The sequence below is a fragment of the Apiospora phragmitis genome, assembly GCF_038363925.1.
Source record: "Apiospora phragmitis strain CBS 135458 chromosome Unknown utg000010l:1.0-9815664.0:1.0-9183399.0, whole genome shotgun sequence".
NCBI lineage: Eukaryota > Fungi > Ascomycota > Sordariomycetes > Amphisphaeriales > Apiosporaceae > Apiospora > Apiospora phragmitis.
In genome coordinates, this window is record NW_027117409.1 from 8,536,583 (window position 1) to 8,552,057 (window position 15,475).

A 15,475-nucleotide genomic window follows, 5' to 3' on the forward strand; every position below is an offset into this window, starting at 1 on the left:
ATATCATTATCGCTTCTCCATGAGTATGTACATTCGTCAGGATGAGTCTAATAACTTCCACCGAGTGACAACAGCCGACTTTAGAGTGATGTTGGGAGCAGCTTGACATAATTTATACAGGGCATGCGTGCGACACTGCCAACGCCCTTTTCAATCCGAGCCGAGTAGCTCAATGCCCTCAGTCATCATCCTCTTCATCAGACCCCTTGCCTCGTTTGGCCTTGCCATCAGCACCCTCCTTCCGAATAGGAATCTTGATGCCCTGAGTTGCAAAGCATTTGCTCAGGTAGGTGCTTTCGCAGACTCCGGGGAACTTCTTGGCGCTGTAGACTTGGAAAGGATCGCTGAAACACTGAGCGAGGACGGGGGCTTTTCCTTGGTTGACGCGCTGGGGATCACTAGTCGAAGCATCGCCTACCGTGCCAGGGATTCCCACGCTGGTAAAGGAGAATCGCAGACTGCGCCTGGTTGTTAGTGACTGTGCAGAAGCGCGCGCTGGACTCGCTCAAACTTACCGGAAATAGCCCTCTGTCCGCACACTCAGATCTTGCAGAATAAACCAAATTCCGAACTTGTCCTCGGGATCCAACAGTCTGTTGGCACTTGTTACTAAGCTCCCTATGAGATTCCTCGTATACATCCCATTGGGCGGTGTGGCGAGGGAGTTCGCCCGTTGAGGCGTCAAGTCCTGGGGGTAGCGGCCTGCATAGCCGTTCTGCGACGGCACTGATTGCACGTTCGACGGGACAGGATACTGACCCACGTGCCCTTGGTACGTGTAGCCATCTGGCAGGTCATCATTAGCATACAGGTTCGTATTTTCACCAAAAGGGGCCTATTTACTTGGTGCTTGGCCATACCCGTGGCCGTATTGCTCACCGCCATAATTGGAAGGAGGTTGCGATGGTGCCGCGAACCCTTGGCGGACCATTCCTGGGTAGGTATCATAGGACGGGCCCCCTTCCTGCAACTCTCTAAACGATTGTTGTGTTGTTGAAGAGATAGACGGTGAGTTCTGCGAATGCTTGACCACGTTGACTTCCTTAAGGCCATTCCACGACCATAAATCCACGACAGAATGAACATCTGGTGCTCGACATCGCTGTAATAGCATTAGTATTTGTATCAGAACTTCCAACGCGGATCAGACCACAGAGAGGTAAGCTGAGCTACTCACTTGCTGCTGACTTCCCTGCCCGTCGTCTTATCAATGACCTGAAGACGAATGCAGGGTGGCGGCGTAATCGGCCGCCGATCTTTATCACCGAAGCCGCACATGCGGGCACGCTGAGGCTGCTGCACGCAGACCAGCTTATACTTCCACTTTGAATCTTCCTTCTCCGTCGACATGGGGCGCGCATGATCAGCCAGGTTTTGTATATCCTCGTTGACGCTCTTGGTGTTTTCGGATAAGGCGCGTAAGGAGATCCGAGGTCCTTCGGGTATAGGGCCGTTTCCGTTCTGGGGGCGATCGAGGACGCTTGGCATCGGTCCTGCACATACTCGGTACGGGTAGGAGGCAGATGCGGGTGCGGGCGCGGAGGACCGGAGTAGTACTGTGGATAGGCGTGATGGGGGCCTGGGAGACTGTGCTGCAAAGGCTCATGTGAAGGCGGAGGATGGTGCGAATATTGGCCGGGGCCTGGCGGCGGTGCCTGGCCTGCCATGTGGTGCGGCGGCGGGTGATGCCCGTGGTTGGGCGAGGGATATGGTTGGCTGCTCATTATGTCTCGAGAGGGAGGCGCCACTGTTCTATTCTCGAGAGAAGGGCGTTTTGGAGGCGTTTCGTCCCGAGGGAACTCGGCAAAGGTCGTCTTGTAGGCGTTTTGTCCCGAGGGAGCTCGCCGAGGGTCGTTTTGCGGGCGTTCTGTCCCGAGGTGAACTCGCAGAAGGTCGTTCTGCAGGCGTTTCGTCCCGAGGGGAACTCGCCAAAGGTCGTTGCGGCTCTATTGCGAACAGACCCGTGGGTTCAAGTTACTGCTGGGTGAGATGGATCAGCGTGATGCCGTGAAAGACTGGCACGCGGGGGGGATGCCGACGAGTATGAGCAAAGTGTGAATGACGGATATGCGTAGAGTGTAAACCGGGATGACAGAATAAAGATGAGATGGAGTGGCAGCTTACCTATTTATACGGTGGCCTTGAGGACCGGAGTTGAGCGATGCGGCGGAAGGTTCAGCTGATAAGAGCTCTTAAGTTTCCTATCGCAGAACGTACTTTGACAGTAGGTAGCTGCTTTCAGGGTTCCGCAAAGCGTATTATATGGGACTGGCTTCTGAACGAGATGGGAAGAGGCACAAGTCCTCCTGAAAGCAGATGAGAGGAATTGAGAAGGCGGTAGACCATAAACACCGGCCGGACAAGAAGAAACAAACCCCCCTCAAAAAAAACCAAAGAGCACCTGACGTCAAGCCAACAAAGTCGATATGTACTGAAGGCAAGTACGGAGTAAGCACCCAGAAGATGGCAGCTTAGAACTGAGGGTGTAGGTTGTTTTTTAGTGGTAGAGGTGAGACAAAAGATTTATCTTAATGCATATGGGTACAATGATGTGAGGCTGGGGGAGGCGCAACTTTATTTCTTCCCTCTTGCTTCTTCTGCTTCTGCGCGGTTCAGCACGCAACACACCGCGACGTAACGTACCAGGAACGCAATGCAGTGGGCGGGCGAGTGGTAAGCTGGTAGATGCCAACCCAGAGCGCCGAATCAAGATGGGGATTCAGTGGTATTTCGGGAGTGGGAGGACTAGCAGGAAAAGGTTGGTTCGTTCGTACAGGCAGTTTCATTAAGTAGCACATAGCAGTACCATACATACGGGCAGTACATTACATAACAGGGCCTCTGGTTACCGTTAGAATGGAGACGCGGTAGACGGGGACGAGGGGCAGCCGACAGGGAACAGGGGACCTGACAGAGCCCAAATCGTTCGGTCCCTCCCACTTTAAAAAGGCCGTTACAGCAATTGCAAGTTGTACCTCGAATCCTCTCGTTGGATCACCGCCGACTTCAAGATTGGAGTCGGATAGCACTAATTACGTGGTGACATCGAATTATAAACCGCCCATCGGGACCAACCTACAATCTCTATACTGTAGTGGAACAGCCGCCTACAATGGAAGTCGTAGTCGTATAGTGGGATAACAGTGTCAGTGACTGCTAGGGCAAGCAGGCGCCATTCGCTACACTGGACCCTTAACACCTCTTGGTACTGTACATGATCACTGACTCCGTCATTCTTACCCTCGGCTACACGAATCATTTCGCCTGCAGTATCGTGGCTGCTCGTTTTGCCGGAGCGAGGGAGCCGGTATATTGAGCGCTTCCTATATGCTGAGAGTAGGTGGGTATACTGACTAGAGTGCTATTGCTAAGTATGTACCTATCTACGACGAAGCGAAGGGCAGCGCAGCGCTGAATCAACAAGTTTTCCCAACGCCCCGTCTCCGTCCCAATCCAGTCGCCAATCTTGTCATTTCCCCAATGGCTATTCAGCTATCCGATCAGAGAAAAGAGATTGACGTTCCCAAAAAGCTCATGCTGCACACGTGCGGGTCTGTCGAAATCCTATCACAGGCCGCGACGTCGAAGCTCCAAGTTTGGTACGGGGCCCAATACCGGTGTCAACTGCAGCCCACATCTGCACTGCAAACCATGGATGCGATGTCAAGGACCAGTGGAATCGAATGAAAACCTCGAGTCGCTCTCCACTGCCTACCTACCCAGGGGGGGAGGGGCTTATCTTGTCTTATTGTTTTCTGCGACGCGACAAGAATAGTCAGTCCTACATACAGTCGGGAGCTATCTTAAATTGTGACAGCAGATGCTATTTATTACCTTCCTAGGTAGAAAGCTCACGACGGGAAGGATTTGGGGGGACAAGCTGGCGGCATCCGAGATTGGCACTTGGCAGCTGCCAATGATGCGCGGGTTTCATACCAAAGCCAGTCTAGCCCCCTGGTCCTGGATGGTCCTGGATGGCTATCCCACATATCCCACAGCTATCGTGGCTAACCCCCTGGCCGGAATGTGGGCAGAGATTTGCGTTAAGCGCGAATCACTGCGACTGTTTATCGCCATCTGCTTTACCCATGGCGACCGAACCAAAAAGCCACGAGGTGGTGAACTTCTCTGGCAGTATCCATGACTTTGGTTCGAGGCTATGCTTCCGAGTGACAACAAATGAACCGAGGTCGGATTGTATTTGACGGTATGCAAATTGAGATGGGCGGCCAACATCGTATTTCCGCCCCCCACCATGCCGGACGACGAACCTACCTAATGTAGCATTCACTGTGTGCCTCTTCTGGGCGGATTGGTAAATTTACCATAGAGCTCGACGTTGTTGTGCCCAAATAAAGACACATCAAGCGTTCCTAATCTCGGCCCTATTCTGCAGCTTTCAAGACGAAAGCGGCAAGCCCAACTCCTCCCGTACGACGACGCCAACACCGACAGCGCCGAGCGTCTAAAGGTTAGCGGGATAGCAAACATGGGGTGGCGGCGTCCAACTTATATCCGGGAGCACTCGGGCCGGAGGCAGCAAGCATGGGCTAGAAAGCAGGGGCAAGAACGCCATGTGTCAGCCTTCATTCAGCTCTGCAGCTGTGGCGGCACGTCAAAGACGCCCGGGGAGAAGACTCCCAGGTTTGATGGCCACTTTAGCCCCGAGTTCAATAATAAGATAGTGATATAAGGCGGTACTGTAGGATGTCTGCACAGTCTGCACCCCCAGTTTCCAACTGCGTTCCCGATGTATCGTGCTCCATGGGGTACAGACCGGGCACCGTCTATCTCCAAGGGCACGCCACTGGCGAGAGAAAGAGGCATGCCTTGTGCTGCATGTAACGGAAAGGGATTGCCGACCCACGTTTCTTCAGATCGATGATAGCTAGATTGTAACCTAGATGGGATGGAAGCATGCAACCTAAGACTACGACTGCTGTGACTACTACCACTATGTACCTACCATTTCAGCGAAAACCGGATGGAGCCAGCCCTAGAAGGATAAGAGAAAATAGAACAATCTGCAAGGGGGTAGGTAGGCGATGCGTATTAGTAGAAACCACGGATTCTTTCCCCCTTACGTGCCAGGTGATATAAATATCTCCACGCCCCCTCCCCTCCCCTTCCAGTGAATCCCTGGGATCAACCGGATGCAAGATATCCGCGACTCGTGATTTACTCATACGCAATCGATACGGCAAGTAAACTTATGGTCTGTCCCTGGCGGCCCCTGCGTCGGAACCAGAATAGAGCTCTATTGCATGACATCGGATAGTATCCCTACTCGATTGAGAGCGACTTGACACCCCCTTTCCATGAAGTGAATTGCACCACCCTCTATTTCAGCACTTCCTTGCAAGGAAAAATGCTAGGTAGGTAGCACCACACACCCAAGGTCGGAAAGGGGAAACGACGATGCAGTGAGTGGAACGTCATGATCTGTCTGTAAAGATAAGACGGATGACTTTATAAGAAAACATATTACAAATACCAAATCATACAGCCAGCTGTACCACGGAGCATAAACTAAAAGTAACATCGGGCTATAATTATGTACTATAACTAACTCTCTTTCCTGCGTCTCTGCTGCGAGGCTGCCTGAGGATTCTCTTTCATACACACACACAAGTCCCAGCCGGGGGAATCTACTAACCTAGCTGCCAAAGTAATCCGTAATCCCGACAGCTTTCGTACTGTGTCTCCCATCTCTGTCATCCCCATCCCAGAATCCCGCCAATCCTATCCCGTAGCTGTGATATCTTTAGGAAGCCAGGGGAGTCCTTCCTCAAATAAGCAGGCCCATTGTGTAACAAGAAAGGAGCCCCATCAGAGAGAAGCAGAGGAATACAAGAAGACACTACCCCAAGTTGGCTGCAAGATTTGACCACCCAGGTGTGCTCCATCAAGTCGAAAAAGATTTTCTTTGCAAGAGACCCTACCCGTCGCTCTTTGGTGTAGGCAGGGGTATTCGAAAGGAAAGCAAAGTGTAAAAGAACCCACACCCAAATAGGAACCATTCATTGATCGATCAACTTTCATTTTCGTTTGCCGAGAATCGTTGTTTTGCTCTCACTTGACCGTCATGTCTCCCCTGAGCCTGCTTTTACGTCTGCCAGAATGGGTTTGCAGGTACTCATAAATCCCATCAGACGTTGTTCGTACAGTCATATGCCGTTTCGGTCAGGAAGAAGCAGACCTGAAAACGCCTATGTTCTCCCCACGCCTTGCAAAAACATAAAAGAGGATTACGATAAAATAAAAAGAAATGTATGGGCGCCGGTGCTGTTGGCCGTCTCGTTATGATCTTGTACACGGGTGGCAGGTTTGAAGAAGAAAAGAAACCGCCACCCAAAGGCTGTGGTATCGAAAGTAGAATGATGTAAACTCCCATCTCTCAGGAAACTACAAGTTATCCAGTGACAAGGTGGGTGTGGTACTATCAGGGCGTTCAAAGAATGATTGTCGAACGTTGTTCGTGTGATGCGTGCGATGGGTTAGTCATCTGCCAGTTTGGCAAAGTGCTTAGACCAGAGCCAGCCGACTAGATTATTTGGGTCGTCTTGGTTTTTGGCAAGCCACAGCTCACCCTTCTCGGCAATAACATCAAAGATCTGCGTTCTGTTAGTTTGGTCTTGAGTAAACGAGCGATAGATGAGACTCACTTCTCCAGCTTGGTACGTGAGATAAGGGTACCCTGCTTCATGCTTGGTGGTTTCGATGTTAAATTCGAAGAGAGGATGCGGCTAGCCAGAGTACATTGTAGCCGTTGATGGGCGCTCTCTCGCGGGAAGAAGCCCGAGAAGACGCTCGCGATGCACGCACGGCTCGCTCTGGCCCATCTGGCAAGGGGAGTGCAGAGTGGAACAAGCCCGAATACCTCTGAGTCTCTGATGTAGACAGAGCTTGGGGGGTGTGTGCGGCATTTGAATAGGGTCGCGCATGGAAAGTCGATTCTGAACTTTGCCGTGGTGCTACACTTGATTCGTAGCTTTGGCCGGTGCCCGGCCTTGTCGAGCCGGGAGCTGGTGGCCGAGGATGACTCGTGACCACATCTGCTGTGTGTGGCGACCCTGAATTGCCACGGCTGTGGCCGTTGATGCCAGCGTAGTAGTCTTTATAGTAGAACGAATGAGGACTAGGGATCGAGGCTTGCGTGGGCGACATTGTGAGCTGGCCACTGTTACGCCGCGCGAAGTCCGGTGTAGGTATGCTAGGGGCTACATCACTACTGATCGATAGACCCCGACCACGGGTGGAAGCAGACGAAAGCTCAGAAGGCCTCGAACGCAACTTGGGTGTTGAAGTTGAACCTTCTGTGCTGCCAGCATTGGACGTGCGCCCTCGCGAGGTCGGGTTAGCAATGGAAAGCTGGCCCATCTGGTCTTCCTGGAACTTGAAATCTCGCTGGAACGTTGTGATGACCTCGGTGAGCTCCGGTACCTGCTGTTCATCGAGTACAACTTTGACCTTTTCTTTCCAGATCGAGTACCAGTGTGTCTGAATGTTGACAAAATTGCCGAGACAGATGTTTCCGACCTTTTCTGTCAATGCCGAGAGTTTGGGCAGTTCCTTCTTCAAGGCCTCGTTGAGGGCCTCATACTGTTCGACACATTCAGACAGCTGCTTGTCGATTTTCTTGCCGCCCTTTTTGAGCTGGATCGATTTCTCGTAGTCGAGACGTCGCTTTGATCGTTTCTTCATGGCCAGCGAGGGATTACCATAGGCTTTAATGACGAGCTCGAAAGGTTCAATGACTTGTTTGCGCACTTGCGAGAGCTGTAGGACGGTTTAGCATCAATTTCTGCAACCCGGCAGTCTGGGGAAGGTGGATACGTACATGTTGCTCCAATGCAACCTTCTCGATATCTCTCATAGACACATTGAAACGAACCCATTTGCTCTCAATCTCGGGATGCGGCGAGGGCTGGAGCCGCATGACAAGTTCCATGGAAGAGAGATATTGGAGAAACTCGTGGACATATGTAGCTGTTTGGCGCGTGTAAAACTCGACATCTCGAAGTACTACTTGCAGTCGGAGATAGTCATCGCCGAACTTTTCATGGAGCTTGAGGTAGTCGGGATCCTCCGGCGGCCGGTTTGTTGACTGAAGCTTGTCGACACGCTTGCCAAATGCCTTAGCAAATCCAGCACGGACATCAGACTCCTTACGTTTCCGTCCGACGATTTGGCCAACTAGCTCAAAGTTTTTCTTTGTCTTGTTTATCTCCTCTATCGCATCTTCAAGTGCAGCCTTGGCACCTTCTAGAGCAGGCCGATCTGGATGGTCCGGTGGCGTTTCATGGAGTAGCTGTATCAGAAGGTTCGGGTATTTCGTGATTCTCTGCATCGGCTTTATCAACAAAGAGTCTAGGTTCCAGGCTTTTGTCAGGTCCCTTGCGACCTCGTTGCACTCATTCAGCCAGACTTTGACAGTGGGATCTTCCTGTATCTGGATCAAACGTTTCGCTGCATGGTCACTGTTCTTGAGAAAAGATTCATGGGCAATCTTCATCTTCTCCATGTTGCGCGTGAATATGGGGCCAAGGGACGTCTCTCGATCTTTGGAGTCGCTTAGATGGCTTGATGCCTTGGTGGATCCTGTCCAGGAAGACGTTGTGCCGTCTGAGAGCAGCGAGATATCTTTCGCTCTGTGGCTCTTCGGAACGTATACGCTAGATACGCCCTCTTTTGAGTTCTGCCAGAAAAGTTGAGTGAAAGGCGATGATCTGGTCTGTGTTCCGGAATATCAACTTGATCGTCTGATCGTCTAGTCTCGGACATGCCTCTGCAGTTCCCTTGTAGATTTCCTCCACGATGTTCATGTCACGGATGAAGAAGGCTTCAGTGTCCACCAATTCCTTGATAGTCTCGAGCCGTGTGAACAGCCTCTTCTTCTCCTGAGGTGAAAGTCCAGCAGTCGCTTCGCTCTGTTCGATGCTGTCCGCAAGAGTTGTCTGGCTGTCCAGGCGGAGTCTCCCCTCAGTAGTCTCGAAAGAGCCTTGATCTACTGAGCGAGGCGTAGATGCAGGTTGGTCGAAGTTCTCGCTCTGCGGTCTTGACATCGAGAATGAACTCTGGTCATCACGGGCCCCATGCATAAAGCTGCTGGACCTGGTGTCGTTATTGAAGTAGTCGCTTGGCGGTGCAGAGCTCAGGATGTCCGGGAACGTAGCGTCCTCTGGTGGCGGGGGAGGAGAATGATCCGGCAAGACAGGCACTGTACGAGGGACACTGTTCTTGCGAGTGATATAGTCCACAAGGGAAACCATCCCCAGTATCAAGTTCAGGGAGCTGCGGTTGGTCGTCATAAATGGGACCGCGATAGCTTCCATGTGGTGAAGTTCCTCGGCTCGAGGGGTATGTCCTCGAGTCCCGGTCGAACTGAATCCCATGCGATTGGGATTCAGTCTCCGAAACAGAATCGCGGTTGGGAAATTGGTAGGAGGGATAGTCGCCCCTGCTCTCGATAGAATAATCTGTCCAAACGGTGTTCTGACTCGCGCGGTTGGTAGATCCTGAGTTTCGGGGTACTGTGAGGCTGGGTCTCGTTTCCAAAGTCCTTCGTGTCTCGAGTGAGAATCGGGGCTCAGCAAGAGGTTCCTCCATCGACCAAGTCCGGTTGTGACTTCGAACCGATGTCCCTGATGTGGAGTCACGCAGCTGGGCTGCGGAGTCAGCGACGTTAGGTCCGACATAGAATTCTTTGAGTTTTGTGAGCCCACGCTCCTGATCGCTGGAGCCTGTGCTCAACGGGGTGGCTGTAGCATTATATTCGCCAACAGGGGGCGAATTTTGTACGGGTTCAACAGAATCTGACGGTCCTGCCTCTGCTTGCTTGTTGGAATGCTCGGATACAACCGGGGCAGGAGCAGTATCTTTCGGTCTCGACTGGAATCCGGAGTCTCTGCCAATAATAGTGACCCTCGTTTCGTACGATGGGGCAGTAAAAGGCTGCGGTACATACTCGTCATCCCTGTACGAGCCTGGAATATCTGGGTCTGTACTGAAATCGCTACGGGTAGGCTTAGGCTCGGCTGCCTTGACAGGCGATGCCGGATCCAACGAGATCTGAAAGGACACAGCGTCATCGTCTGGCGGCAAATCCTCGAAAGGAGACCTGTAACCCAGCGTTTCGCGAGAAGGTTGTGGCGTTGAAATCCCCAAATTGTCAACGACTGGGGGTTCTGGAGATAGTGGCGTTTGTCGAAGCGGTGGTTCTGTCTGTGGTTCACCATCAAACTCGGTCGTATTGGAGACCGCGGATAGAGGTGTTTCGTCCTGGAACTGGGGCGAACCCATCGGAAAGCTGCCAGGTATCCCCAAAGTTGGCGAGTCTCTCGTAAGTCCGACCTGCTCCACCGCTTTTGCCCTCTCAGCATTTTCAAAGGTTGTAGTAATAACGAGGGCCGGCTGTTCATGCACAATATCCGCTACCGTCGAAGTCACATCACCTGCTGGGTCTTCAACTGACGCCCTTTCCTGACTTTGGACCTCACTCAATGCCAAAGCCAGGGCAATTTGCTCTTGCTCTTGCTCTTGCTCTCGGTCCTGTTGTCTTTTCACAGCGGCAATCGCGGCAGCTACCTCTGCCTCCTCGACTGCCCTCGCAGCTTCTACTTGAGCTGCCTGTTCTGCTTGAGCAGCAGCTTCTGCCTCTACTGCCTCCGCCTGTGCTTGGGCCTGAGCTTGAGCATGAGCTTCTGCCTCCGCTTCGGCTTGAGCACGAGCTTCTGCCTCCGCTTCCGCTTCAGCACGAGCTTCCGCTTCCGCTTCTGCTTCAGCTTGTGCTTTGGCCTCTGCTTCCTTCTTTTTTCGCTCTCTCTCCGCTGCGGCCTCTCTCCTGGCCGCTGCTTTGGCTTCAGTTTCCCGTATGCTCTTTGTATACGAGAGCTTGATCTGTTCCCGGCGAGATGCAAAGTGGATAGGCCCTATCGATAGCTTTCTCCTCCGTGGAGGCTCATTGGCCTGCCTAGAGCTCGCCCTGGGATCTACTTTGCTTGGTGACCGGCCCCTTTCGGCGGCTCTCATGCGTGAGCTAGTCGTAGTTGCAGCAGATACTGGCTGACGGGGCCGTGAGCTTCGTAAGGGCGGTGATAGTTTTGGCGGCGGTGCTGAGATGTAAGCGTTCAATCTTGCTCCGCCGTTAGAGGTAGTCGCCCCTGGCGCCCTCTTACTCGTCGTCTGCGTTGTGGGTGTTTTCGCTCTCGCTTGAGTTGTGGGTGTCTTTGCTCTCGCAGTTGATGCGGCCGCTCCAGTTGCTGCCGTTTTGGCAAGATTGCCCTGCGTCCTTGTTGGCGGCCTCTTGTGCGTGCTGGGAGAGCTGGATCTGGAGAACGGGGGGGCTAGTAGCAGTGGAAGAGCCCGAGCTGGTTTGCTTTTGTTTTTGTACCGACATCGGTAATTTCGATGTGGCTGAGCTGGGTTGCGGCAAGTTTGAAGTCGGACTCGATTGTTGCCGAGACTTCGAAGCTTGAGGTGTTCGTGAAGATGACTGGCTCGATTTCGTACCTACAAGATCACTGTGAGCTCGAGCATGGTGAGCTTTCGTAAGCTTTGTAGGCGATCTATTCCCCTCTTTTGCTCCGTTGGCATTTCTGTACCAGTCTGTCGGAGAACTTGACTCGGTTCTGGATTGCGACAAGCTCCGACGACGTATATTGGATTCTGACGTCCGCCTCGGTCGTACACCTTCGATCCCAAATCCAGCAGCCGCTACGTCATTCTCACCAGGGGGCAGCTCACCAAATAGCAAAGGCCTGCTTGAGCCGCTGTTGCTTTGGTTGAGGGTAGGCACAGGAGGGGCTTCGGTGGGAAGTGTAGGCGAAGTTGGTGATAAGTTGTTCATTGACTTGGTCGTCATGTGGTGGGAGGTATTTGAGCTCCGAGGCTTTGCGATCCGACTTGCGAACGATTGTGAATTGCTTGACATGTGGTCCTCAGCGACATATTTGTTCCTCTGCGTTGTGCGCGCTGAAGAGGTCGATTTCGAACTCCCGTGAGTTGCTTCACGCGATGTAGCGGAACGTGAAGTCGAAGAAGGTGATGCGCCATTCGCGAGAGACGGGCCGCCCACGCCACGATAGTTCGATGGTGTTGGTGGTTGTGAGCCTTCACGAGCAGGAACACGTGGAATGGCGGTTCTTCGAGGGGCGCTGTTGCTGTTGCTATTATTACTCGTATACGCGATGGCGTTCTGATCAAAGCGCTTCTTGAGGTCCTTGACGCTCGGTTGCTTCCCACCAGAAGATGACGGAGGCTTTGAGCCGGTTTTGGTGTTGATGTGCGGCTCGTCCACTGGCGCAGACACGGAGCGTAACGAAGATCTGCCTCCATTTCGACTGCCCGCCCCTACTCGTGTAGCAGGCGAGGGGATTGAAGTGGTATTGCCAGTCATGGTGCGTTTTGACGTGGGTGATCGCGGTTGTGAGGAGGTCGAGGCAGCACCGGGGTGATGCCTCTGAGAAGGCAGCATCGTCGACGCCATCAAATTGCCGTGATCTGCATGGAAATTCTTGTAGAAATCGTCAGGCTCAGCGGCGCCATGAGGATTCAGGGGGTCGTTGTTCGTGAGGTTCGCATTGGCAAGCGCGGCCTGGTGATTGTTTGCAGCATAGGACGCAAGGGCGGCATCAATGTCTATATTAGAGCTCTCTCCTGCGGCATCCAAGTCAGAGTAGGGGTGCTGGTCGAGGCGATGTCGGTGTTCCTGGTTGTAGCCGTAATCGTACTGGTTGTGGTCGTCGAGATGGTGCTGGGGGTAGTGATGGGAGTAGGGATCGTGCCTTCGATTTGGCGATTGAGGTTCGAAGGGACGGTCTGCCGAGTTCAGTGGGTGGGACGGTCCAAAGAATCGGTCCTCCTCGTCACGGTTGCCGGCCTCCATTCTCTAGTGGTGGCATCACCCTGGGCTTTCAGGTTCCAAGGGGAACATAAAGTCTCTTTTTTTCGTGCTCTGGTGGCCGGCCCAAAATGGCTGCAGGGACTGGCGTCTGGCGAACGGCAGGCAGGGACCGGCACGTAGGATTGGGCACGGAAGGCAGGGAACAGCGCAGATGCCCTCGTAGGCCTCCTGGTATAAGGCTGATTCACTAAGCTCTGGAATGGTGTTTCAGGAAGATAATTCAAGTTCTAGGCTATCACGGCCTCTGCTATGCTCGCATCCATACAAGAGCGACCAAGCTGCTGTGCTGCATGTGTGTCAAGACGCACAAACTAGGGGACGGCGGCGTCTTTCTCGTTTCGAGGCTAGTTGGTTAGGTTGAGAAGAAGCGGCGAGCTACTGCGACTTGTGGAGGCTTTTTCGTCGGCAGTGGGGGGCGTAGTCGCTGGTGTGGGAGAGAGAAAACGGAACCGATGAGCAGTCATCAGTCTCTTTTCTTCTCAATCTCCAATCTCGTTTCGTTTGGACGTCAAGGTGGGATTGGGACGATGTGTTTGGCCCTGGACTCCTCCCTCCTATGCGCGAAAGTAGGTAGGTAAGGTATCCTTAGGTATGGAGGTGGAGGCACTGCGTATGTAACCAAGAATTGGAAGACTTGCGAAAAGGGTGGTGCGAGCAAATGGCAATTGGGCAAGAGATATCCCAGTCTGCCAGTCCCAGTCCGCAAAAGCAATGATTTGCTGGCACGCAGGAGCGTGTCAAGGGTAAGGGTAGGTACAGTAGGTACAGTAGGTACAACAACGTACGAGAGCCAGAGTGAGATGGAGAAAGAAAAGGGTCGGGGTCGATCTAAGGTATGTACAACAATACCGTACCGTACCAGACCATGAAAATGTTTCTCAATACTTTCATGTTTAACGGTTCGTGGGCCGTTCACCGGAACCAACCGTTGAGAACTGCCATGGATTGGTGCTCATGCTCAAACGCATACAACAGGAATAAACAGCTCGTTGTGTTATTAAAAAAAGCCTCTCGTGGGAACTTGCCCGCGCGGAGAGCTCTACCTACTTTGTTTTGGCCAAATATGTAAAATATTATATCCTCCCTTACTTCCGTTTTTCTTCTCATATCGGACATGTTCGGTTATGGAGACCTAGGCAAGTTTGACCGCGGGATACCTGTCGTCCGCATTTTTTTTCTCCACGCAAGCACTGGAAACTGGCGGGAGCACATCATCATACCCCTTCGTTCAAGCCATGTCTGCATGCATGCATATCAACGATGCGCACGCATGAGCGGATTGGCTTTTATAGGCAAAATTCGTAGTGTAGCTCAGCGCCTCTAGTCGCACCACAGGACCACAAATGCTGGCAAATGCCCGGCAGCGTACATAAGCGTGTGTTATGAGGCCTGCGTGAAATCCTTAATCAAGCATTGGGCAGGTCGGAAGGTGGTGCCTGGAACCGTTCGTGCTGGTGTTGCTGTTAGTGAACTGGGCGGCGACCTCTTCGAGAGAGCGCCGCCCTTGAGTTGGGGGCTTGGCGTGCCTGGGCCGTCATCTAGTCCTTAATTACATGAGTAAGTAGTAGTAATCCGGAATCCGTCTTATTTCCATCGTCTTAGAATTCCCGTTCAGCATACATCAGCTGTATCACAGGTGGTAGGTATCTCATTCATTGCCTACCTATTCCAGATGCAACTCGACCGCAGTTGAACCAGGTACAGACTGCCAGTGGGGGTGGGGGGTGGCCGTGTGTACTGTAGGTATGTCGTCGTGTAGGCACAGGAAGATTTCGACAACTGTGCCGCACCTGGGCGCATAGTTGACCTAGAAAATCCATCGGAAAGCTTCCCAAAGTTCCTAGGTTCGTTTGTTCAGCGGTCGTCCTATCCGGACGGACCAGCCTACCGGGGCAATGGTAGGGATGATATTGTGCCAAGCATCCTGATCCTACCTCCTGCTTCCATCGAACATTCAATACGTTGTGGGAATGTTCATTAAGTGTTGCTGGGCAATCTTATTTCGTTGCCCTTTCACTTTAGATTTTATTTTTATCTATACCTGTGTCGCTCGAGTCTCTTCACAGGGGTGGCAGGATCACGCTGGAATTCCAAGCCAAGCTGTCTGTCTCTCCTCGAGTCTTCAATCCCCCCATCCCCTTTTGCGCTCGTCCCTTTCGCATGCGCCTGCGCACGCCCACCCGTATATGTCCTGATGTCTTCAGACGAATTGAATGGGTGTTGTCGAGCCTGGGAGCCTCGCTCGAGCGCCCCAAACGTCATGATTTCCGCCACTTGGAATGCTTAGATAACCCAATCAGCATGCATTTTGTGTTTGAGCAACTGAACATGTCTCTCGTCCGGGTTAGGGGGAAAGACACCCAACCGTCTGTGTCCGTCTGGGACGACCGTTTCCTTAGCGCAGGTATTGATTGAATCGTCTCCTGGGAGTACAGTATGTATCTCGTGGACAGGCTGGAGACTGATGAAGAGCGCCCAACCTTAAAAGGCGGGCAGGCCCATATGCTGGCGGCCGGATCTGCAAACTGCCTATCATCAGCGTCCACATGTATCTACATACATGAAGAAGAT

General features: G+C 52.6%; 2 protein-coding genes across 2 annotated transcripts; both read right to left on the reverse strand.

Moving 5' to 3' along the window:
* Window positions 1-178: 178 nt before the first annotated feature.
* On the reverse strand, window positions 179-1,724 carry PG994_012366 (uncharacterized protein; the record flags this gene model as incomplete). Its single annotated transcript, XM_066863775.1, has 5 exons — window positions 179-458; window positions 516-768; window positions 844-1,102; window positions 1,216-1,493; window positions 1,547-1,724. The coding sequence occupies 5 exons, from the start codon at window positions 1,722-1,724 to the stop codon at window positions 179-181; spliced, it is 1,248 nt and encodes a 415-aa protein (XP_066712885.1).
* Window positions 1,725-6,497: 4,773 nt separating this feature from the next.
* PG994_012367 (RhoGEF domain-containing protein) lies at window positions 6,498-12,886 on the reverse strand (the record flags this gene model as incomplete). Its single annotated transcript, XM_066863776.1, has 7 exons — window positions 6,498-6,614; window positions 6,666-6,746; window positions 6,826-7,779; window positions 7,841-8,625; window positions 8,684-9,220; window positions 9,270-11,134; window positions 11,178-12,886. 7 exons carry the CDS (start codon window positions 12,884-12,886, stop codon window positions 6,498-6,500), a joined length of 6,048 nt encoding a protein of 2,015 aa, XP_066712886.1.
* Between the last annotated feature and the right edge of the window lie 2,589 nt (window positions 12,887-15,475).